At 40.6% G+C, this 26,756-nt stretch overlaps 1 protein-coding gene across 2 annotated transcripts in view; it reads left to right on the top strand.

Annotated features, from left to right (window-relative positions):
- The window catches only part of CNTLN (centlein), a 327,186-nt gene that overhangs the window by 82,649 nt on the left and 217,781 nt on the right, over positions 1–26,756 (top strand). Inside the window, exons 4-6 of one of the 2 annotated variants that reach the window (XM_075931523.2) lie at positions 15,081–15,215; positions 15,805–15,984; positions 21,336–21,473. In XM_075931523.2, coding sequence (XP_075787638.2) covers positions 15,081–15,215; positions 15,805–15,984; positions 21,336–21,473 — 453 coding nt within the window. The remainder of the gene's footprint in view (positions 1–15,080; positions 15,216–15,804; positions 15,985–21,335; positions 21,474–26,756) is intronic. The other variant, XM_075931522.2, reaches the window with a different exon arrangement.

Here is a 26,756-nt window from a genome sequence, read left to right as displayed (position 1 = left end):
GGTGAGGAGAGGCAGGGAGGGGGCAGAGTTTCTTCTCTGCCTGGCCCAGCCATTTGTCTGTAGGCTGTGGTTCTGGGGCTGTGGCAGGCAAAGCCAGGGAGTGGAAGGGGCTCCCCACTACCACACACAGCCCGTGGGGAGCAGTGTAGTGTAGCCCAGGCCCTGGCATGCCATGTGTGCCGGCCGCCCAGCTCTAGCTCCGCAGAGGAAGCCCATCCCTGCCCCCTCCCGAAGCAGGAAGCAGCCCCAAGCATGCACGTGTGTGGCTCTTCTGCCCCTTCCCTCCCAGCTGGAAGCCAGAGGTGGTGCTCCAGCCTGCTGCATGGCTAAGGCTTGAGTTGCAGCATGGGCTCCCCATCTGCCAGTAAAATTTGGTGCAGCACGCATGTGTGGGTTGCCGACCCGTGCTGTAACCAGAGGTTATCTAGGTGGATAGTGAAGTGTATCAGATTAGCCTACTCCATCTTTGACCAAGATCCTCCATTGAACCTATGAGCACACTCTGAGGGCCATGGCAGCTTCTACAGCCTACCTGCATTGAATTCCTCTCATGGATATCTGTAGGTCTGCAATGTGGTCTTCTGCTCACTTGTTTGCTAGACATGCTCTTGATACTTACCTGACCCAGGGTACTCAGTGGGGGCACTGTTCTAGCTACTGTGCAGGATATTGATTAGCTGAAGAACTCACCTCCGATCACAGGTATAAGCTGGAACACCCATAGGGACGCTCCGCGAAGAAGAAGAGAAGGTTACTCACCTTGGGCAGTAACAGAGGTTCTTTAAGATGGTTGTCCCTGTGGGTTATCCACCACCTGCCCTTCCTCCCCTCTGCTTTGGACATGCTTATTTCTCCTTCCAGGGCAGAGAAGGAACTGAAGGGACAGTTGGCTGTGCATGTGTAGTAGCGGCACCATGTGTGCACCTACTAGAGTGCACTGCTACCAAAAAATCTTCGACTAGTCGTACAGTGGGGTCCAGACGCCTAAGGTGGAGCGCCCACAGGGGCAACCATCTCAAAGAACCTCCATTACTGCGCAAGGTGAGTAACCTCTTCTCATTCAGAGCTTATACAGTTTGCAGGCTTATCTGTTTAAGAAAGTTAATATATACATTTTTCTAGATTAAAATCTTTATTTGCCTGTTACTCATAGAATATTTATTGGGAAGAGATACTTCAGGAAATCTAATTCTCCTAGCAAAGAGAGTCAATGGGCTCTTGCTACTAGGGGTATGTCTAGACTACATGCCTCTGTCGTATCTTGCCCAGATGACAAAACAGCTGTATTTAAGGATAGCACTGATTTCTTTGAAAGAAGATGGGAAGTGAAAACAATCCCTAAATACAGCTTGCTCCAGTTGATTTCTTTTGGTTAACTGCGACCAAATGGATATCCAATTTTGTGGTCATGAGAGAAAATCAACAACTAAACAGAAACTACGCTTAGCATCCTGGAATTTATGCGTACTTCTTGACAGCAATGATCACCATGAATGAGAGACATCAATCATTGATAGAGAACTTGCAGATTATAACATTGATGTTGCAGCCTTAAGCAAAACAAGCATCTCTGGTACCAGCCAGTTCACAGAGTTTGGAGCAGGCTATTTATATTATTGTGTGAGCTATTTTGTGGGGCATCCAGGACAAGCAGGAGTTGGCTAGCACATCAGGATGTCACTAGTTCCCCAGCTTGAATCCCAACCATATGCCATTTTTCTTCACCTCATGACTGCAAAGTTTAGAATGAGGTAGGGATAGTGCCTTGTACTTGTTATTGCATATGCACCCACTTTGCCTTCTGCAGATGATGAAAAGGAGGCTATGATCAAATCTAAGCTATATCTACTCTGTGATTTTAATGCTAGAATTGGTGAGGACTGTACCACATTGCCAAAGGTGCATGGACATCATGGTATTAGAAGCGAGAACTCAGATGGAGTTCTTCATTTCTATCAGAGGCAGCAGCACATGGGACGGGCACTGGCTTCGTCCCCCTCCCCTTGCTGCCTCTGATACAGAGGCGGGGGGGGGGGGGGAAGAATGTATGTAATCGACAGGATTAAGAGATAAGCCTACGCTTATTGGTTAATCAAGTAGTCGTCTGCATGTTGACATCTCTTGTGCATATTATTAAGAAGTCTGTGGTTTCATATGCTATCAGCTGAAAGAACAACATTAAAAAGGACTTACCAGCCTAAACTGAAAATAGAAGGCCATGTCATATGATCCAAGACAACATGATCTCCTCTGCTTGCATCACAGATGTTTCCATCGTAGCAACAAGGTCCCTATCCTGAAATTTAGAAAACATTATGATTTGGATTTGCCTTTTAAAGGAAAATCTTGTTTTGATGTCACCTTGTTCTAACACCTCTATTGTATGAGGTGTATTGTATGGTTCAGTGGAAAGAGCACTGGGCTGGAAGCCAGGCAACTTAGTTTCTGTTCCTAACTCTGTTACTGACCTGCTGTGTTACTTTAGGGATGTCAATGGCCAGCTCTGTGCCTCAGTTTCTCTTCACACTGTTTGTCTTGACTATATTAAAAGCTCTTTGAGGCAGGGACTGTCTTTTACTATGTGTTTGTACAGAGTCTAACACGAAAGGGAACAGATCTTGCTTGAGGCATCTAAGCACTATTACAATACAAGTAGTTAATAATAAATAATAATGGTTTTGAGGTAGAAGCTGTTGAATTCTCCTGGGTACCCTTTGAGTTCTTATTTCTTCCAGGATATTTCTTATTTAAATTGGTCTTTTTTTATTTGACGATTTCATTCTTTACTTGCATCTTTAGGTTACCTTGTGTTTACATCTAAAGTTGCTAGGAGGTAATTTTTACCTCTCAATTATTAATAAAAACTGACAAAAAAAATTCCATTAATGTTGGTACTGTCCATATTGCTGCTGCTTGTTGAAGTTTCATTCTTATTCTTTTTCTTTGGGACATCCCTGAAGCTACCTACTCTCTGAGACTCCTAACAAAATGCACCGGAGAAAAACAAATGTTATAGTGATATGAAAAAAACAAATAAACATGTCCCCTCTCTTATTTTTCTCTGTGTGTTTCTTGCTCTTTAGAACTGCCATTGCTACATAAATCCTTACTGCCTAAGGGCTGTATTGTGGAAGAGAGGAATTTATTTATGTGAGTCTGTGTGTGTGTGCGCGCGCGTGCCTGTATGTTACTTATGCAACATTTTAATTGGTTATAGATAATTCAGTTTTCATTTGGTACTTTTTTGAATTTTACATGGATATTCGAATCTTTTGGGAAGAGACTAGTTCTAAGAGATGTGTGTGTCTCTGTGTGTCTACAGACTTTATAAATCTAGAGTAGTCAAGGTACATCTCCATAGTTGATTCTCTGAGACAGGTGAAATTAAAGGAGTTTTTTAAAATTTAGGTACTATGTGGAGTCTGAAATATTGCATAATCTATATTGGACTACATTGCAATTATACATTTCAGAAATTAAAATTTATAATGGAAATGTGATTGTAGTGTTTAATGCAAAATGTTCATAATTATGGGAAGAAAATATCAAAAGAAAACGTTTGCACTATTAACACAGAATATTCGTATGTATTAATATTCAATTATAAAAAAGATAGAAGATAACTGATTATGCTGACACAATTGGAAATTTGTATATGTAACCTTCAGTAGCAGAACGGATATATTTAATGTCTAGATCAGCTTCATATGCAAGGGTAATGTACAGACTGGGCAGTATAGCAAATTAATTCCAATACATACTAGGGATGTTAAATTTAGTTTAATCAACTAATCAACTAGTGAGTTAATTTTCCATCGACTAGTTGATAAGCAGAGAGCTGCAGAGGGTTTAGCTCCCTGCCAGCTCTTAATTCATTTAAAAGGCTAAAGTGCAGCAGGAGGACCCAATGAAAGCCAGGACTGCTGATTCCCAGCTCGTGCAGGGTTCCCCCCTGCTGCACACCAGCCTTTTAAATACACGTAAAGCTTGCCAGCTCTTAATACATTTAAAAAGCAGAGGCATGTTTGGGACTAGGCATAAGCCGGAAATCAGCTGATTCCCAGCTCATGCCTGGTTCCTGCTTCTCCTTTGCTTCCCTGCCCTCTGCTTCTCACAGCACCATCTCTTGCCCCCCCCCCCCCCTTGCTGCCTCCGATAGAGGCATCAACAGGAGTGGGGGCGGGGGGAAATGACTAGTTGAGGGACTAGTCAACTATCTGATAAGCTTTTGATAAACTATCTGATAAACTACCTGACTAGTCGCTTACATCACTATTTCATACTGTTTATGAATTTATTTATTTAAATATCCCGGGCTTCATTTGCATGTTCCTGGGTGCCGCCATTTTTAAATCCCCCTTAGTCCGAACTAACTGCCCGCAGCTAAACGCGGCAGTTAAACGTTAATTTGAACTAACTCCTTAGTTTGAATTAACTGTTACTCCTCGTGGAATGTTTAATTAATGTTTAACTGCCGCGTTTAGCCACAGGCAGTTAGTTCGGACTAAGGGGGATTTAAAAATGGCGGCACCCGGGAACATGCAAATGAAGCCCGGGATATTTAAATCCCGGGCTTCATTTGCTATTCCGGTTGCCCTCCTTTGCCTACCTAGCTCGAACTAACGAGGTAGTGTAGACATACCCTAAAGTGCTACAGGACTACTTGTTTTTTAAAATTACGGACTAACATGTCTACCCCTCTGAGACTTTAAGAGAAAAAGCCCACTCTTACTCTATTTTTTTATACTTGAAAAAGTTGGAAAAAAGTAAAAATATCTGAGAGGGGCAAAATATGCTCTCAAACTTTCTTCCCCCCCCTCCCTACTGGAAAAGTATGCAAGTGTGTAAGTAGTAAAATAAAATAAATCTAGAAAGCATGAGAGAGGGACAGCTACTTTCTTTTGTAAACTCTTCTAAATAAAATTGAACCTAAAATTTTGATTTGCTCCAAAATGGAATTTTTATTTTGTTTCATTTAGAAATTTTCTGTGGAAATACATTTTAATGAAATGGATTTCCCCCCGTCTTTAGTTACCTTGTGCTGCTTTGAAAACGTGTAACTGCAATTTACTTGTTTTTGGTTGCCAGAAAGGGAGACTGGAGTATCTGGTTTGGGAATTGTTGTACTTTCTTGTACCTGTGAAAGCATAGAAGGTGTTATTTGATTGTGGAACTCAGGAGACAATTGAGCATTTTGATGCTGGGGAATGGGACGCATCTGCCTTCTCCATTACAAAGGTAGACATGAATTCAATTTTGGAGGAATTAATGATTTGAATTTCTCATTTCCCATTCCATCAACTTTTGACAGTAATTAGCTATGCCACTGCGACCCTACCTCATTATCAGCAACTGTGATGAATAAATATGTCAACTATATATTTCTACCAAAATGATTTTTAGGGATATAGTTGTCAATTGATTTGCCATTGTTTGCCTTGATGCTTAACATTTTTGAGAGGAAAAGGAGTTGTAGACATTGGGGACAGAGACAATTAGATTTTGGAAAATAGTTGTACTACTTGAAAACAAACTTACAGTTTTATGGTATTTTGCATGTTCCTTTGTGATGGCTAAAATTATTTCATTAAAGGGTGAACATTCAGTGGTGATTTCAACAGAATGATTTGTTTTGGTTAGTTTCATTAAGATCAACAGTCCACTGCTCCTGATGCTAATCTGTTAATTTATGTACTGTCATGTTCGAAGACTGACTCCTAACTCAAAGAATTAAGTTATTTGCTCCCACTCCCTTCCTCCTAAATATTGGTACATAGCATTACATTCATAGTGGATAAAATGCAAATTAATTTAAATACCTTTAATTTGTTTCTTTGTTAATATTAAATATTTATTGATGATTATAATAACCTATAGCACCATAAGACTTCTTAAGCTGTGTTCTTTCAGAGCTAATAGAAACATTATATTTAAGTTAGAAAGTAATTTTCTCAATGGCTGTGTCTAGATTGGCCAGTTTTTCCAGAAAATCAGCCGCTTTTCTGGAAAAACTTGCCAGCTGTCTACACTGGCCACTTCAATTTCCGCAAAAGCACTGACTTCCTACTGTAAGAAATCAGTGCTTTTTGCGGAAATACTATGCCTCTCCCGTTCAGGCAAAAGTTTCTTTTGCGCAAAAGGGCCAGTGTAGACAGCTGAGATTTGTTTTCCGCAAAAAAGCCCCGATCGCGAAAATGGCGATCGGGGCTTTTTTGCGGAAAAGCGCGTCTAGATTGACCACGGACGCTTTTCTGCAAAAAGTTCTTTTGCGGAAAAGCGCCTGTGCCAATCTAGATGCTCTGTTCCGAAAATGCTTTTAACAGAAAACTTTTCCGTTAAAAGCATTTCCAGAAAATCATGCCAGTCTAGACGTAGCCCACAAGTTTTGTACCTTGTTTTGTTAAACTGCAAGTTAACATGACATTTTCCTACTTTTACTGGTTGATTTAACAGAATCTAAACAGCAATACTACTTGCCAGTAAATAATTTGGCCTTATCAAAGAGGAAATCAATACTGTATTGCATTTTACCTAAAAAATTGCCATGTGAAAAGAAAATAAGAATGAATTGTGGGACAAATGTGTTCTCAGACATCAAACAAACTACTCAGCCAGGTCAGAATATCTTCCTTCCACTTTTCTGTAGGATTCTCAAATCATACTGTATATAAAGCTACCCCTTTGATTCAGATAAACTAAACAGTGGTAACAGATTGCTTTTGGCTTTGTTTGGAGAAAATTATTTTCAGACCACCATGTTAGCTGCTTTTGGAATTTAGGCCACATGTAAACCTTATGGAATTTGCCTAGGTCTTGTTGCTTTTTTTCTTTCTAATTCTTGGGGAGCAAACTGTCCAAATCTTAATGGACAATGTTTCTCTCTTGTTGTATTTGAAAAAGGGAGAGTTGTGATAATGCGATGTGTCTGTTACAAGTGATTCTTGAGTGGAAATAGTCTTTCATTCCTGGCATCTCCACAACCTTAATTTACATTGTAGGATTATATGAACACTGGATTATTGTTCTTACCTATAAAATCTTATCAAGAGACCTTAAGCAGGAGATTGTGTTGCGTCTCCAATTATTGTGGTTGTCGGCTGTGTGTTTCTTTGCTACTTTCTTCATGAAATTGTACCAGAGCAGGTCAGCCTTTATGGAACATTGCTAGTATTTTCTGTTCTAGGAATTTAGCTTTTTCTCACAACCTTTTCTTCTACAGGGTTATTCACAGGAAAAAGCAATAAAATGTAAATTGTTAATTTAGTTAATTTTGTGTGTGTTAGCAACTCTTTACTGAATCCTTTTCAGCTTGGGTTTTTATTTCCACCTAGCTTTGGTTCTTAAGTGGTGGTTCCTCTACCTTTTTGCTTGTGTGTGAAAAGCAGATACGAGAATGTAGAAAGGAAAGTAGTGTTATACTTGTAGAAACAGAATTGGCAGAATCTTGTTAGGGGAATAAGGAAATATGTCACCTTTATTGTGGAGGCAGAATTCATTTACTAACCCTAGCTTCTAAAATTATCCAGAGATACACACAGTCATACACACAGTTCTACATATGGGATATAATTACCAGCCTCAGTTGCTCATGCTAGTCCACTGGCCAGTCGGTCAACATGTGAGAAGGGGAGCTGGGTCGTGTCAATGTGTACTCATGCTCCTGGAGAATGATGGTAGAACAAAAAGACCCAATTCTATAGTTTTGCACCCATCTTCTTATATGTTTTAGTCCATAGATATTGTGCTGTTCCTATGCTCCAGGACAATGTATGATCATGAATAATCAGTTAACAGAAGATGGGACTTCGATCTTTTCTTCATGGAGCTTTTGTCTCTCTTTTTCTTGGGTGGTTTCTTTTGAAGGGCTCGCTTGCATTGTTCTTCAGCCATCAAGGTAGTGTTGGCAGCTGGTCTCCAGACAGGTTGGCTTCAGGGACTGATTCCTTTACCTCCCCTCCCCCCCAATTCACACTTTTACATAGATACACACCTAACTTTAAACAGATTTAAGGCAGTACAAAGGTTAAAATGGGGTTTCAGTTATATATATATATATATAAAGAAAGTTACAATAAAAGAGTCTCCAAAGGTAGTTCTTAAAAGGTTACTGACAATTGGGTCATAGTTCATGAGGTTACATACATAATCTACATATGTAGATATAATTTATTAAAAGAGTGTTTTCATGCTGCAGCCCAACAATAATAAAAGCAATCTCAAGATTGAGAACTCTTTGAAGTTTACTAGTGATTTTGGTATGTAGATATAAATTACCAGGGAAGCACGTCATTGTTGCTGAGATGCTGCTATAGAGATCCCTCATGTCTTTTGCTAAATAATGAGACTTAGTGAGTGGTGTCATAGGGTTTGCTACTCAGTTGGGGCTTGATTTCAGAAACTTGCACCCATACAGTTTCTATTGATGGAGAGGAACTGTTGTCATGGGTCTGGTCTAGTGTAATTTTATGTATGTGATGTACTTGTTTTCTGTATATCTGGGATCTTCTTGTTAAACCAAGACAGGAATTGCCAGTTTGGGTCCACGTAATTCACCTAGATAAACTAGAAGGAATAGCTGTTTATCTTTTAGTTTGTGCGCCTCCAGCTCTCCATCCATTCTCCCAACTGTCACAGAACCTTCTCCTGGCGAAGCTATTGCTCTCTAGTCAGGATCCAGAAGAACAGCATCATATTTACTCCCTGAAGATTACTCTTACTTTCTGCTGCTGTCCTGTTAGAATAAGAAAACCAGTCAGTAACAAAGTGGAATATAGATTACACACTTGAAAACTGGATGTGCTTAGAATTCTACTGCGTTGAACATTTCTGGTTTCTCAGAGATTGCTGAGCTTTAAAACATGGAGCACAGTTAGACCCAATACAATCATTCAAAATCTTGGAAATTTTCAAGGGTGTACAATTTACATACATGAATGTGTAACAGACAGCAATCTGCCAGAGAGAGGACTTGCAGAAGCCCCTTACTATGTTCTCTAAGAGCTAATACAAAATGACTGGTCTGCATGATACTAGTGGAGTCACCCTCTCTGCAGATACAGCTATATCATTTCTGCCAGAGGTGATCAGTTTCTGTGTCCAGACTTCCCACTAAGCTGAGTGACAGTACAGCTTCTCAGGTGATTAATCAGCCCTGCCCACTCAGAGGCTCAAGGCTCCTTGCATGGAGCTGACTGACTGGGCATGGCTGATTAATTTACCTGTGAAGCTGTGCTGCTGCCCAGTTCAGAAGGAACACTGCCCCTGACTCATAATATTTCTGAAGAACAATATTTTTCTCTTTGGAATACATAAGATTGCAATTGTTGCCTAGTAGCCTCTCAAAATACTAAAGAAAGAAGAGCCCTGAAGCCCACAAAATGTCTCTTTGTCTTTCTCTTCTTTATTTCAAACAAACACTGTGTTGCACTGTCAACGTACTTTTCGGAAACAAAATATAAACATTTCCAGCAAAGAATACTTAATATTTTTTCCAATTGCCGTTGCTCTCCTCCCTGGTTATTAGAAAATATTTTATTTAAATGGGAAAGCCCATGAACTAATCCTTCAGTCCATCACCTCATCTCTTTGTGAACACATACATGAATGGAAAGAGCTAACTAGTGGTATCCCAAAGGGGTCCATACTGGGACCAATCCTATAAACGTAATCATAAATGATATGAAGAAAGGGATAAACAGTGAGGTGGCAAAATTTGCAGATGATACTAAACAGCTCAAGATAGTAAAGTCCAAAGCAGACTGTGAAGAACTTCAACAGGATGTCACAAAAATAGGTGACCGAGCAACAAAATGGTAGATGAATTATATTGTTAATAAATTCAAAGTACAGGCAGTCCCCGACTTACGTGGATCCGACTAACGTCGGATCCCTAGATACGAACGGGGTGAGGCAACTCCCGCACATGCGCAGCAGCATTCCCGGGGTTCGCTCACCTGGGTCCTAGAATCCTCCTCTTCCTCCGGCCGGCTCCGACTGGGGTCCCGCAGAGCTGCCGGGCAGAGGAAAAGTGCCTCCCCACGCCCGCTGCCCCCCCCCACCCCCCTGCCAGCAACAGGCTGCCCCCTCCCCTGAGCAACAGGCTGCCGAACAGACAAAAGCAGCCTCTCTGCCCCTCCTCCCCTCTATACATGCCGGGCTCCCGGAGCGCAGCAGCGTCCCCGGGGCTCGCTCACCTGGGTCCTAGAATCCACCTCCTCCTCCTCTTCAGCCGGCTCCAACTGGCCTCTGCCTGCAGCAGCTGGCCACAGGGACAGGGATCCCGCAGAGCTGCCGGGCAGAGGAAAAGTGCCTCCCCCCGCCCGCTGCCCCGCCCCCCCCCCCCCGCGGTCCTCGCATCCTGCACGCCTCCCCCCTCCCCCCCTGCCAGCAACAGGCTGCCCCCTCCCCTGAGCAACAGGCTGCCGAACAGCAGACAAAAGCAGCCTCTCTGCCCCTCCTCCCCCTATACATGCTGGGCTCCCTGGGCAAACAAAGACTCCACCAAAACAAACAAAGTGCTGGCCTCATTGTGTTAGCAAAAAAAGGACCCTCCTCCTAGAACCCTGGGTGGTGTGTGGAAATAAAGCTATTAGCTCAAAGCATGGTGCAGAGCTGTTTGGTATTTGATGAGTTACTCCTTTAGTCCTGAGTTTGTCACAGGGACAGAAATAGATGTGAAATCTTCTGAACAGGGGAACAGACAGCAAAACAAACATTAGAGGGGAGTTAACCTTTCCCTATGCTATCCAAAACTAAAAAAAATGTTTGGCTAGAGTTTCCCCTACAATATGTACCAGTTCCGACTTACATACAAATTCAACTTAAGAACAAACCTACAGTCCCTATCTTGTACGTAACCCGGGGACTGCCTGTAATGCACATTTGAAAACATAATTCCAATTGTATGTATAAAATCATGGGGACTAAATTAGCAGTTGCCACTCGAGAGGGATCTTGGAATCACTGTGGATAGTTCTCTGAAAACATCCACTCAATGTTCAGCAGCAGTTAAAAAAGTAAACAGAATGTTAGGAATCATAAAAAAAAAGTTAGTGAATAAGATAGAGAAAACCTTATTACTTCTACATAAATCCATGGTATGTCTGTATCTTAAATACTGTATGCAGATGTGGTTGTCTCGTCTCAAAAAAGATATATTGGCACTGGAAAAAGTTCAGAAAATGGCAATAAAGATGATTAGTGGTATGAAACTACTACCATACAAGGAGATATTAATAAGTCTATGACTTCTCACCTTGTTAGGAAGATGACTAAAAGGACGATGTGGTAGAGGTCTATAAAATCATGACTAGTGTGGAGAAAGTGAATAAGAATATTTACTTGTTCCTATGACATAAGAACTAGTGGTCACCAAATGAAATTAATAGGCAGTAGGTTTAAACCAAACAAAAGGAAGTATATTCTTCAAGTATCAGAGGGGTATCTGTGTTAGTCTGAATCCGCATAAACAACAAGAAGTCCCGTGGCACCTTATAGACTAACAGATTTATTGGAGCATAAGCTTTCGTGGGCAAAGACCCACTTCGACAAATGCAAAGCTTATGCTCCAATAAATCTGTTAGTCTGTAAGGTGCCATGGGAATTCTCATTGTTTATTTTCTTCAAGTGTCACACAGTGAACCTTTGGAACTCTTTGCCAGATGACGTTGTGAAGACCATGACTATAACAGGATTCAAAAACAGAACTAGATTAATTCATGGAGGATAGGTATGTGAATGTCTATTAACAAGGATGGGCAGAAGCTAAGAATGAGCAACAGTACATGGACTACTTGATGATTACTTGTTCTGTTCATTCCCTCTAGGGCACCTGGCGTTTGCCAAGGTTAGAAGACAGGATACTGGGGTAGATGGACCTTTGGTCTGATCATGTATGGTTATTCTTATGTTTTTATTATGTTCAGAAAGACAGATATAACAAACACAAAGGGTATGTCTACACTACAGCGTTATTTCACAGTATCTTATTTTGAAATAGTTAATTCGAAATAAATTATTTTGAAATAATATGTCTACACACAAAATGCATTTCGAAATAGCACATCCACACTGATTGGAGGCTGAATCACATTTAAGGGCAGCTGAAACTGGTTCCAGCAGGGCATTAAGTCAGTAGTTGCTTTGTGTGGCTGCTGCCTGAGGCTATCTGAGGCTTGTGCTTAAAGGGACCCCCCTGGACAGCCGGTTCTCAGCTTTCCGTGCTTGCTTGCCTACCTTGCTGAGTCATCCGCCTCACTGATTTGGATGCGGTGATCGAGGGGTTTAGCACCCTGGGCTTCCCCAACTGCGGCTCCTGGCCGTCCTCCTCCTCCTCCTCCTGGGTGTCATGGGCAGGGCCCTCTGCCCCAGGGTCGATGATCACCTGGGGGGGCACGGACTGTCTGAACCCCCCAGGATGCGGTTCAGGGCATCATAATAGGGGCAGGGGTCCAGGTCAGCTCCTGGTTGGGAGCTGCCCCCTGAGTCCCTACCATAGGCCTGTCGCAGCTCTTTTATTTTCATACGCACCTGTTCCTAGGTGTGCATGTGGCCTTTGGTGGCCAGGCTGTCAGCCATCCGCCTGTAGACGGCCGCGTCCCTGTTTCTAGTGCGGAGATCATAGACATTGGAGGCCTCCCCCAAACCTCAATGAGGTCCACGATCTCTACACTAGACCAAGAAGGCGCCTGCCTTTTGCCACCCCTGGCAGGCTCCTGGGAGCTGCCAGCCTGCTCCTGGGGCACAGTGGAGGGCTGGGTGCTACTGGGTTGCTGGCTCATGCTTGGCCAGGTGCACAGACTGCTGGCTCTGTGCTGGCAGGCTTGCAGCTGGCATAGGCATTGTGGCCAGAGTCTACCACTTTATGGGCTCTGGTGCTGGTGGGGGGGCGGGGGGGGAGCAGAAGGATTTTCCTGGTTGTACCCAGAGTGGCCACCAGAGCACGCTGGGAAGGGCTGGAGGCCCTCTCTTTCGAAATAAGCGTCTACACAAGAGTTTATTTCAATTTAGCTATTTTGAATTTGGCGTTATTCCTCATGGAATGAGGTTTACCAAATTTGAAATAAGCGGCCCGTTATTTCGTTTTAATTTTGAAATAGCGGTTTGGCTGTGTAGGCGCTAGTAAAGTTATTTCAAAATAACTTTGCTGTGTAGACATACCCAAAGAGATGAAGTAAAAGCAGTGATTGAATAATATTCAACAAATGTATTATTTTTACTGGTATTCATCAAATAATTTCAATTATTGTTTTCATGATATTAATGCATCTATTTGACTGATCAAATATTAATAATCCAGACAGAAATGACTAAATTAATACTGATGGAATTGTTGGATTACTACAGATGGAATTAATCGAATGTGTGAGATGAATGCATTTGTTGGTTATTTCAGCACTAGTAGCAAGTTACTTTAAAAATAACACTTATATCCGATATTAAGTTCAAATATGGTACAATTAAAACTGTAAATAGTATGCAAAGGATTTATTTCTTTAGTGGTTAATCATTTCTTTATTCCCAGTTCAGAGTAAGGAGCAGAACATATTTGCATTGCTCTCAGAGAAGTCTGAACAGGAGTGACTCTATGAGCTTCCCTGAGTTAATCTCTCTCCTGATTCTACTGTTGCTCCATGGAGGAGTCATCTGCACTGGGTATAGAGCAGGTGGAGCCTATGTTCTTTGACATGCTGTCACATCTACACTTACCAGCATGTTGGGCAATCTCTACTTCTTTTTCCCACCTGTGATGTGAAGTGATGCTGATGGAGGGGAATGTAATGGCTTTAAAGAAACCAGTTCAGCTCCTGTGCTGCTCCTCAGGATGCCACAATTTGGTTCTGTAATTGCCTTGGATTTGGTTGTGTGGCAACAGGAATCTTCATTTTGTTAGGCTTAGTTTTCAGGTTGTATATAATTTCCAAGCCCCTGAGTATGGTACCTTTACAGATGTAATGTTCACTGGGTTGAATGCTTAGGATGAATTTTCTCTGTTTTCTTTCATGTCTGTGAGATGAACAATTATTCAATATTAAATGTTCAAAGGCACCTTGTCAGGTTAAAAATAATATTTTAAAAATATTTCTTATGTGGGCTATCAGAAATAGCCTAGCATAATTAAAAACAATCTAATTTCTTTGTCATGTATTGGTTCTCTTTGCTTACCTTCTACATTTATTTGAGCTTCAACAATAAAAATAAGTCAGTTTCAGTTTTGTTTCCAGTCAATTTCATTTTCTGGCTCTTAAGCACCAACAACAGCATTGTAAGCATGGTAGGAAAAGGTTTTAATCAAAACAAAATTTCACTTTAATTAAAAAATAGACAAAACCAGTGACATATTTCTTTTAACATTAGTTTTTGTATTTTTTATACTTACAGTGTGAACTTTTTAAATATGGTTACTATAATAAATTAGGTTTATGATCTGGGAGGCTGTAAAACAAATATTTTTAGAGACTAAAAAATGCAAAATTTAGCAGGGAAATTTGGGTGTTTTTTAGCAACTTTAAGATTTTATTATGGATAGTACACTAAGTACTGTCTTTGCACAAAAGTGTTTTATTTGCTTTGAGCTGCAAATTCCATTAGACTACTTTCACAGTATAACTGATTTGTATCATAATATTTTGTAGTTCTCTCATTTAATAGTTATTTCTTATTGTTTGTTTTTGTGAATTGTGAAGAAAAGATAATTTCACTTCCTGGCTAGATTTCAGTTATGCTAAAAGTAGTCCATTTTATTCTTAATGTCAAATAAAAAATATCCACTCTGTGAGCCATTTCATCTTCAGAGACTAGACCAAATCATTTCTGTTTGCTTCCCTGTTTTGTGGGCTTTTGTGTCCAGTAGCAACAACATATTCAGTTCCCAATTTCCTGCCCCTTACTTTTTTAATACATTACATAGGGCTACAATTCTTAGTATGATTTAAATAGTGATACAGTAACAAGAGTGTGATAAAACCACATATGATTGAAAGTTGCATGAAAAAATGTAAGCCTTTATCAATTTAAGCAAATACATATTCTACTACATACTTTGACTGTCTTTTTAATGACTTTTCATTGTTGTTAAACAGAGAGCATCAGGACAACAACAGGAAATAAACAATGTAGTACAGAGAAAAATTGCTGTAGATGAAGAAAATGCTCTCTTGAAGAATGAATTCAGTAATTTGCAGCAGAAATTTAAAGATAAAAGTGAAGAACTTAAGGTATATTGACTTGTACATAGTTTTATAGGACCATAGCTTTGAAGTACTTCTCTAAGCAATGTCAGCCTTTGTGACACAGAAAGTGACAAGCTTAGAGGAAAAATTGCCTTAGGCCTTGCTGTACCTTACAGTTTTCTCACACACCAACTCTGAGAAAGATGCTTTAAAGCTAAGAATCCAAGCTTTATAACTTTCAGATTAATAGTTAATGATGGAAATGGAGCAAAGAAAGTAGGAGTGTGAAGATGTGGCTTCTTGTAATTAGATTCTGATGGGACTGGCATTATTAATTGATAAAGCCGAGGTCTGGGAGGATATGTCTGTGTGGGTCTCAAAAATAGCTGGGGACAGCATCAAAGGCAGCTTGATCAATTAATGGGCTCTTTGCAAATGTGTACTCATCAAAGCTGTCATCCAGCTAAAATATATGACCCTTCCACCTGCATGAAGGAGGCCAATAAAAGTACACAGGTGACCTTGGCCATCAAATATAGAAGAAGCTGCTGTGAGGGTAAAACTGCACAGTTTATATTTGCTGATTAGTTCTCACTTTTTTTTGTTTATCGGCCCTTGTGGTACTGTTCTACAGGACGCTAAGGAGTGTGCACAGAAGAAAGAAGAGCAAAACAGACTGGTTATAAAAAATCTGGAGGAGGAAAATGAGGGATTAAATACACGCTGCACTGACCTGCTAAATGACCTGGAGAAACTGAGGAAGCAGGAGGCCCAATGGAGAATAGAAAAATCTGGTATTGATACCAAAATAAAGGTATGATGCAGAATGGACTATTGGATATTATTTCAGAACTAACTTCTCACAGGCATTCACACTACATGTTATTTTCTTTAAATAACAAGTTATATATTCAAATCTACCAGTGGGGACTGACATTCATTTACATTCCTTCACTTCAGACCCACAGCTTTTTAAAAATTGATGTTGCCAAGCAGGAAACTGACTTCAAATAATCATCCTAAAATGTAATCATTAAAATATAAGATATTGGAGTTTGAGATAAAAGGTAATTCTTTAAAAACAGCTTTAAAATCTTTCAAGATTTTTTCTCACTTACAGTTTAATTCAATATAATTTGATTGTAGTGGACCTGATATTTGTTTTGTAAGATGATTTTAAGAACTTTTCATCTATAGTTTAGAATAAATTGCATCTCAGCCTCCAGAGGGCTCCACTCTTGGTGAAAGGCTTTTTCACTGTATATTATATTTGCAAAGTTATATTCACTGTTTGATTAATGTGTTGTCACATTGTGCTGAAATGTATATTACTTCCAATTTTTAATTCTTTCTCATGAAAACTGGCATGTCTTTTGAAAATATGTCTAAGTAATAAGTCACAAATGCTAGTATCAAGCCAGTTGTTAGAGATTGCATGTGTATTTATATAAAGTTTATATATTTTATTCAATCTAAAGTGCACTAAATAAATTGCTATTTTTCTGTAGAATCCATCATCTGCTGGTATATTGTATGTCATCAACAGCATCATTTTGGCTTGCACATCATGGCATTTTAGTGGCAAGGGAGGGTAGAACAATGTAGTGTCCTTTGATCTCAGGTGAGAGGGACATGAAATGTTGCAGAGGCAATCCAGCGAATCCAATGATATTTAGTGTCACTAATGACTATTTTAGGCATGGTACTGAAAAGCTTTAAGACAGTTTCACACCTTATAAAAGAGATCAGTTACTGAAATGCAAGGCCTCTGGTTGTGTGGAAGGTTTATATCCATTCTCAGGACTCTATGATGTGGCTTGAAGATCCTCGAAAGGGGCAACTTCACTGATAACTGTATATATTAGAATGATTTAATAATTTTCAAGTTGATATAGAACGTATCAGCTATGTTATTTGCAGCATCTCTGATAAGTTGTTGCAAATAGTTGAACTCTCCATAATTTCCTATTACATCAATGAAAAGAGTAAATTCAAAATATTTTGGGTAGATTTTATGGCAGTTAACATATACCATAAAGAGAAAGAAATTTGTTTTAATTGTTTGAGCATGGGAACAGGTACAGGGAACCCCAGCTCAAGTACTGACTCTCTCTATAATGTTGGGCAAGTCAGTTTACCGCTCTTCTTTAATTTTTCTAATCTGTAATGTAATATAGTAATTCTTATCTTACAAAACTGTTCTGAGGTTCAATAATTGATGTTTCTAAGGAGCTTTTAAGAGGAAAAATATTCAATATGCACCACATACTAATAGTATGCGTCACGTCAGAAAAAACAGATATAAACTTTCGTATATACACATGGATTTAAGAAACTTTTAAACTAAATTAGTTACCTTATTCATGATTGTATTACTTATGCATAAATTACCTATAAATATTTCCTTGACATTTTAATAGGTTTCAGTTTGACTTAATTTCTTCCTCTGTTCTGTTCATTCTTCCATTTCCATTACCAGACATTTTCAAGAAGAATGTAGTAGATGCCAGATTTGTTTTCAACGGGGCATCAGTAAACAGGATGGGATATTTTTTTACCCCAGAGAACAAATATGAGATTATTAACCTGTATTGTGTTGCTCTGAGAGTGGTCAGTTTTTCCAGTGTAAAATGTCTCTTAAATGCTTAAGTGTTTTTAAAATGGGAAAATAAGTAATAGGATTTTCAGTTTGTTGATTTTAAGTGATAGTAGAAATGGCAATGTGAGGGTCCATATTCATTGTCTCTGAATGATTTCCATATACGATTAGCTGTGTTTAGGAGATAAATGTTTTTTTTTCCAAATACTGGCTATGCTACTCAATCTAGTAGCTGGGACAGAAGCTGGGATCTCTTTGGCTTGTGCATTAGCACTGGTAAGAAATATTGTTGTTAATGCTGTGAATGAGGGATCCAGAAACACTCCTGCACACTTTCCATAATCCTTTTCCAATTGTACAGCAGCCAGAGGGAGAGCAAAATTAATAAATTTAAAACATCCTAAAATTTTACTTATAAAATCTCTTTTGTAGACATTAAATATTTTAGTTTTAAATATCCTAGGCTAGATGTTATTACTATTTCTCCTATTGAGGTAGGTGGAACTCTCACCTTTCAATGGGATAAAGTACTGGTTTCTAGTCCTGGAGGACTTGAGATATCAGGCTTCAAGCACTGACATTTTTATGTATTCAAAAGCTGTGACTGTTATCCAGCTATACTGAAAGAAGGACAGGAGACACTTGACATGGTTTTAATCAGGGTTCAACTTTATTATTAGATGTCAGGAACGACCCAGCAGAAAAGAGTATACAATGGAGATAACTCCAGGTTCATTCACTAACCATGCGGGGGAACAGAGGAATTGACTTCAGCCTGCCTCATTATTTTTCCAGCCAAGTCTCCCAGGCAACCAATTGCTGGGACATTACTGTTCCCCTTCTACAAGGATTAAGGTGGGCTATAAGAAAGGATGTTGCTCTCTGCTGTACCTGTTGTAACTACTAACGCCCCAGTTCTGCTCCTGTAACCATTATCTATTTTTAAGCCCTTTACCAAAGAGTTTATCTGATCACAGTATACCTTTCTTATGGCATGCTTGTGCTAGACACCTGCTCTCACATAATGATTTGCAACATATCATCTACTACCTTCACTCCTCACCATATCAAAGTCCTCCCTGAAACTGCTGTGGTGAAGACCAAAAAAAAAAAAAAAAAAAAAAAAAAAAACACTTCACCTATGAAAATTGCTTGGTAGCCCTCCTAAAAAGGAACAGCTAGTGCAATGCCCACAGCAGGTTCTGACCAAGTCTGCTAGCCACTTCAAGGAGAGAGAGGATGGGTGCTACTTTTTGTGCCCAGGTGAAAACAGTCTTTTACTTCCCAACTTGCCTCTTTTCACAATTCCTTAGACCATCCAGTTACAGGCTCAGAGTCAGTGTCAGCATGCCAGCCCTCTCCCTCTTTTGCAGCAGTTTCTGAGCCTCTCCTCCTCTCTAACCTCAAAAGCACTATTCCCTCTCCCTCCACAAGCTGGACACCCCACCCCCTTAAAGGTATTAGGTTATTTTTATTGTTATTGTTATTATTATTTGATTATTGTGTCAGCAGTTTGTAGCTATGTAGATCTATGGAATATTCAATAAGTTCCAGTGAAATAGAGTAGTAGGTAGAGGGCAATGTGATCAAAAGTGACTAATAAATACAAGGTAGATTGATTTAAATCAAAGCCATTTAAATCACTGATTTTCGTCCTGTTTTAAATCAGTAAGCAGGAAAATATGATTTAAATAATTGGTTTTTTAAAAATTTTTGTAGCTTAGTTATTTTCCTAAATAAAGGTTAATTCTCATTGTTTGATACCTGTCAAGGCTGTTCCCCACTCTAGCACTTTGAGTGCAGAAAGTGGGGGCCTACAAAATACCTTAGAATACCCTGCCACTAAAGGCGTCTGTTTAAAAAAACTCCCCAAAATCACAAACTCCCTAACCTTGGGTGATATGCTGCCACCACCCAAATGGAAAACCCCCTTTTTGAACCAAGGAAGATGTACATGGAGAATTCTTCCTGTGTGATAATCCAAAGCTCTTTAACCCTTCCTGATGAGAGAGCTTGAAAACAAACTGTAATTTCTTAATAGCTGAAGCTTTATTCTCAGGCACGTTCATAGAGAACCTCCTGCTTTCTAGGACACAGGAATCAGATCATAGTCTTTAAAAAAGGGTGATTTTATTAACAAAACAAAGACAACATATTTGGTAAAGCGTACTTGGTTGATAGGTGCTACAGAGCACAACATTCCCTCCTCCCCCCCAGATTAAAGCACATCTAATTGCTTCTCTAAGATTCAGTTTTACTTACATGTATATATTTTTTTTTTAACCGGCACAAAGAAGTCTCACAAACCAAGAAATAAAGCAAATAACCTGATTGTGTTTAACTACACATTCCCTGTTTACTCACATATGTTGTTCCAAGGTTCATAGAATAGAATCATAGAATCCTAGGTCTGGAAGAGACCTCAGGAAGTAATTGAGTCCAACCCCCTGTCCAAAGCAGGACCAACCCTAACTAAATCATCCTAGCCAGGGCTTTGTCAAGCTGTGACTTAAAAACCTCTAGGAATGGAGATTTCACCTCCTCCCTACAGTAACTGATTCCAGTGCTTCACCACTCTCCTAGGGTGTGTCTAAACTATATGCCTCCGTCGACGGAGGCATGTAGTTTAGACACACCCCTAGTGAAATAGTTTTTCCTAATATCCCACCTAGACCTCTCCCACTGTAACTTGAGACCATTGCTCCTCCTTGTTTTGCCGTCCATCATTACTGAAAACACCCTCTCTCCATCCTCTTTGGAACCTCCCGTCAGGAAGTTGAAGGCTGCTATCCCCCTCACTCTTTCTTCCGTAGACTAAATAAGCCCAACTCCTCCTTTGGGTGCACGGGAGGCTTGAGGCTCCTTCGGTTACTGGGGCCTCACTGGCCTCTCTGACAGGCCTTTTATATCCCTGGTCCTGTCTCCTGGCTTCTAGTCAGGTGGGCCGCTAGGGCTAGGTGCTGCTCACCAAGGCTCAGGGAGGGGCTCCTCTGCTTTGGGGTCAATCTTCAGATACTCACTGATTCTCTTAACCCTCCTATTTTCTATACCCTCTGTTCCCTGTCTCCCACCCCCGCTCCTTTTATTCCTTCCGCCCCTTCTCTCCTATTTATTTTGGGTCTGCACATCCTAAACTCAGAAAAAGTCATCTGAAAAAGTGGGCTGTGCCCACGAAAGCTCATGATACCATCTGCATGTTTTGTTAGTCTATAAAGTGCTATAAGACCATTTTTTGTTTTTTTTTATGTACAGACTAACTCGGCTACTCCTTGAAGATTATAATTAATGTCGCTACAAGACACATCTGTGGTGGTTTAGGTGCTTTGGATGTACATTTCCATACTTTACCATGTTTGGATTTCACTTAAATTTCATGGCTTTATAGTGCTTGATTTTAGAATAATTAGAATGTTGCAGTAATGTTTTTACCCTGTTTACCCATTTGAACAAAATTTTTTTGGGAATGTGTGTTGAATGTAAGTGTTAGGGCATAACCATTGTTCTTTGTGGTTTTTAACTCTGAGTGGCTCCTATGCTTTTTAATATATTGCAAAATTAATTTACAGAATTTGGAAACTGATTTAACTGAGGCAAAAAAACAAATGGAAGACTTGCACACTAAATGCAATGACTTGACATCACAAGCGATTGTTAAACAGACTGAATTAACACAAAAGGATTGTGATGTGGCCAGAGTTAGGCAAGTATTTCACCCATTTGCTAAATAATCTACTAACTTGCAATTTTTAAAATGAAATTATTTTCTGACTAGGGCGAAAATAAGGCTTCTTTTGCTGCTTTTGCAAAACAACATACTGTTCTATCAGGCTACTTTGTAAAATGCAAACGTTTTCTGGAAAATGTTTGGGAAGCTAGTCATAGAATCTACTATTTGTACAAACTATATTTTTTGCCTTTTGCCATGTGTAATGTACATTTTTTAAAGAAAGGATGGACATTATTAAAATTATTAAAATTACATTTTTATAATTAGCATTAGGTCAGAGAGTTGTCAGTCTCCACTGAAAGATGCAAAATACCAATATGATTAGTAACACAAGCAATTTATTTGAGAGGCTAAATGCTCCAAACCTACAAAGGTTCCAAGCCTAACTTTTACTTTTTAATTAGAATAAAAAATGATGGGTCAACAGGAGTTTACACGAGCCTATGTAAGAGGTTTAAAACTGTGATTTAAGCTTTATCTGAAGTCTCACAGATCTTTTTATTAGGCTGAATCTGGAGGATTAGTGCTGCATATTTGAGATGTGTAGAAGAAATGAAAGACAGGTTGAATTATATGAATTGACAAGGTTATTAAAATAATCATAATGATAACAATGGCAGAAGACATCTAGCAGGTTTAAGTGGATTGATGAGGAGTCCATTATTCTCTTATTTGTATAGTTCCATAGGACTACACAGCATTGGCTGGTAGAAGGGATGTATTAGGCAAATAGTATATTTCTTGCCTCAAAAGAGCTTACATTCCAGGAGCACAGATTGGAAGGGTGCAAATAAAGTAGATCGATACAATATGTAGATAGCAGTCATTGCAGTCGGAATGCTTATTCTTTATAGTTTTCAACCACTAATAATTTCACCATAGGAAATCAGTGTTTTGTCTTGAAAGAAAAATGAGAAATGTACTCTAATTTTTATGTAACTTTATTTGTCAATCTGGGATTAATCTAGGATTTGTACTGAAAAAGCTGTCCCTAGTTATTTTCGTGTTTAAAAGTAATAAATTCATAATCTCAATGGTTAACAAAAGTTTAAGACTCTCATATAATATGCAAGACTTTAATAGGTTGTTCTATGGAAAAACAAGCTCACGGGATTTGTACATTTTATCAAGTAAATTTTTGAAGTATCTCTGAATAGAGTGTTGTTCTAAGAACTATGTTTCTCTGTGGCTCAAGATATCTATGAAGTAAGCGTACATGCATGGGAAAGGACATTTTCAAATCAGGTAATCAAAACTGACAGGCTACGTCTACACTGGCCACAATTTCCGGAAAAGCCATGCAAATCAGGTAAGTCAGGATAGGGAAATCCGCGGGGGATTTAAATATCCCCCGCGGATTTAAATAAACATGTCCGCCCCTTTTTTTCCGGCTTGGGGAAAAGCCGGAAAAAAAGCGTCTAGACTGGCGCGATCCTCCGGAATAAAGCCCTTTTCCGGAGGATCTCTTATTCCTACTTTGAAGCCGGAAAAAAAGCGGCGGACATGTTTATTTAAATCCGCGGGGGATATTTAAATCCCCCGTGGATTTCCCTATCCTGACTTACCTGATTTGCATGGCTTTTCTGGAAATTGTGGCCAGTGTAGACGTAGCCACAGAGTTATTACATGTTATCTGTAGCAATAGGATATTACAAACTGAGTTGGCCAAGCCAGAAGACCTTAAAATCTCTTTACATTCATTTTATAATCTCCACTGCAAGTAGGGATGTGAAAAATTGTGTAAAAATCCTAGCATTTACACGGTTAAATGTGCTGTGAGCTCTTCAGTATAACTTTTATACTGCAGAGCCACAGAGCGAGATGAGAGCTGACTTGCTGGAGGCTGGGCCAGCAGGGGCTGCTGGAGGCTGGGCCAGCAGGGGCTGCTAGCCCCATTCCTGGGGAGCCGGATACTGCAGAAGAATTAATATTTCTGTGTCTTAGAAGGCTTAAATTCTATTATTGGCTGTCAAAACATCTTGATTCTTCTGTCCTAAGATTTTAGTTTTGAATTTCACATATTGTCTTTTAAAGTTGTGCTGAGTCTCAGGATTTAAGCTTAAATGAGGCTGGCTGTTTAATCTAAAATCTCATGGCTAGTCAGAACTGTTAGCTTAAGAGATGATAGTATTTTCTAACACATCAGTGTATACTAGGTGCAACTGAAACACACCAACCTAGTAATGCTTAGAATTCCATTATTGCTGTTACACAGTTAAGGATTTTCTGCTCATTTCCTTCAGTATACACTGAAAACTATTTCACAATGTCCTGAAAAGACTTAAGTGACAGCACCTGACATTGTTGGCATTTTCAGTGCTTTAAGTGAAGCAGGTTGACCTTCTGGCGTTCTATTTAGTGGGTCTAGTTAAGACCCATAAATCAAGCGCTGAGAGCAGCTCTGGCCGATACGTATACTCCTCATGGTTACAAGGAGTAAGGAAAGCCGATGGGAGCATTTGCTCCATTTGTGGGGAAGGTACAAAGGTTGGCTTACGGTAAAATGACTCCAGCTATGGATTTTTCGTAGCTGGAGTTACGTAACTTAAGCTGACCTTCCAGCTCTCTTGTAGACCTGACCTTACTAAATAAGGGTATGTCTACACTACAGCACTAATTCGAACTAACTTAATTCGAATTAGTTAATTCGAACTAAGCTAATTTGAACCAGTGCATCTAGACCTAAAAAGTAGTTCGAATTAGCGTTTTGCTAATTTGAACTAGCATGTCCACATTGAGTGGACCCTGAACCGGGGTTAAGGATGGCCGGAAGCAGTGCCAGCAGGGCATCAGATTAGGATTTAGCACGTGGAGCTGCTGTCTCAGGCTAGCCGAGGGCTGTGCTTAAAGGGACCCGACCCTCACCCCGGACAGACAGTTCTCAGGGGTTCCCTGCTTGCTTGTCTAACTTGATGAGGGACAGCAAAGCAGTACTGGCTTGGAGTGCCCTGAGTGCCCACACTCGGCACATCACAGCACTCGGTCATCAGCCCGGCTGCACTTGCTGCAGGCTGCCATCCGGGGAGGGGGTCAATCGGGGGGCTGCAGGAGAGCTTCCACCCCGAGGAGCCCGCAGAGCCACCCCAGTCCTCCCCATCGGGGGCTCGTACCCCATTCCTCCCTCACCTCCTTCCACTTACCCCTCCCTAGCCCTCCTTCTTGATGTACCAAATAAAGGACACGTGTGTTCAAAAATAGAAACTCTCTTTATTGAACAAAACTCAGGGAGACTGGGAAAAGGAGATAGGAGAAGGGAAGAGAGAGGATGGGAGACGGGAGGGTAACTAAAATGATCAGGGGTTTGGAACAGGTCCCATATGAAGAGAGGCTAAAGAGACTGGGACTTTTCAGCTTAGAAAAGAGGAGACTGAGGAGGAATATGATAGAGGTCTATAAAAGCATGAGTGGTGTGGAGAGGGTGCATAAAGAAAAGTTCTTCATTAGTTCCCATAATAGAAGGACTAGAGGACACCAAATGAAATGAATGGGTAGCAGGATTCAAACAAATAACAGAAAGTTCTTCTTCACAAAGCAAATAGTCAGCCTGTGGAACTCCTTGCTACAGGAGGCAGTGAAGGATAGAACTATAATAGAGTTTAAAGAGAAGTGAGATAAATTCATGGAGGTTGGGTCCATGGAGTGCTATTAGCCAGGGGGTAGAAATGGTGTCCCTGGCCTCTGTTTGTGAAAGGCTGGAGATGGATGGCACGAGACAAATGGCTTGGTCATTGTCTTTGGTCCATCCCCTCCAGGGTCCCTAGTGTTGGCTGCTGTCGGCAGACAGGCTACTGGGCTAGATGGACCTTTGGTCTGACCCAGTACGGCCATTGTAAGCTCAGGGTCGGGGGGGGTCTCAGTGGACCACCTTGATCTTCATGCACACCTGCTCCTGGGTGGCCAGGCTGGCAGCTCTCCTGCCCTAGACGGCCACTTTCCTGTGCCTAGTGCGGAGGTCGTGGATGAGGTCCACTATGTCTGCACTAGACCAGGCGGGTGCCCGCCTCTTGTGGACCTGGGCAGGCTCCCGGGAACCGCCAGCCTGGTCCCGGGAAGAGGCGGAGGGCTGGGTGGCAGCAGGTGGCTGGCTTGTGCCGTGCCAGGTGCAGGGTCTGCTGGCTGGGTGCTGGCAGGCTTGCACCTGGCACGGGCACCGTAGCCAGCCCATGCCCCTTTAAGGGCTCCGGGGCCAGGAGGGGGGCAGAAGAGTTTCCCTGGTGGTGCCCAGAGTGGCCACCAGGGAAAGCTGGGGAGGGCTAGCCTCCCACTAGTTCGAATTAAGTGGCTACACAGCCCTTAATTCGAACTACTTAATTCGAACTAGGTGTTAGTCCTCGTGTAATGAGGTTTACCTAGTTCGAATTAAGCGTTCCGCTAGTTCGAATTAAGTTCAAACTAGCGGTTTGCTAGTGTAGCGCCTATCAAAGTTAATTCGAACTAACGTCTGTTAGTTCGAATTAACTTTGTAGTGTAGACATACCCTTACTTTTAAGTCCCTCAATATCTGGAGTAAAAATTAGAAGATACAGCTCAGGAAAAAGCTCTGCATTCTGATCATTCCTGGGAAAATAAAACAAAATCGGCAAAGGGCAACAAAGATGATGGATATGATGAATGTTAACTGTATTTGTAATTGACCTGTCCAGTTTTTTTACTGATAGCAGCAGCTTATTTTACTTAAATCTTTGTGAAGCCATGTTAGCTTGCAGCAGTTGGTATGTACAGGACAATATGTTTTTGTTTAACATTTTTGGTATGGTTAAGGTAAATCTTTAATTCATATTCAATGCAGATGTAACAAGCATTTGTCCAGAATTTATCTTTAACAACTAAATGTACCCAAATGTGAAACAGCACTTCTGTGAATCTTAAATACCTAAAATGGCTGTTGCTAAGAGCGGATGGTCATTTTAAGCATGTTATAATTATGTCTGCCGCTCTTCCATGTTCAGTTCTCTTGGCATAGTTCCATCAGATTAACCCCTTCCCAGGCATTGTTGGCTAAATAAATATTTTGTTATGTTTCCTGGAATCAAAGCATCCCTTTTGCTATCCAGTTGCCTTCCTCTGTTACCAGAATTTCCACCCACACACACTTATACACATAGGCTACGTCTACACTGGCCCCTTTTCCGGAAGGGGCATGTTAATTTCAGAGATCGCAATAGGGAAATGCGCGGGGGTTTTAAATATCCCCTGCGGCATTTAAATAAAAATGTCCGCCGCTTTTTTCCGGCTTTTAGAAAAGCCGGAAAAGAGCGTC

This window comes from Pelodiscus sinensis, chromosome 6, assembly GCF_052426305.1.
Source record: "Pelodiscus sinensis isolate ZL-2025 chromosome 6, ASM5242630v1, whole genome shotgun sequence".
In the NCBI taxonomy this organism is placed as follows: domain Eukaryota; kingdom Metazoa; phylum Chordata; order Testudines; family Trionychidae; genus Pelodiscus; species Pelodiscus sinensis.
This window is presented reverse-complemented; position numbering and strand designations above follow the sequence as displayed.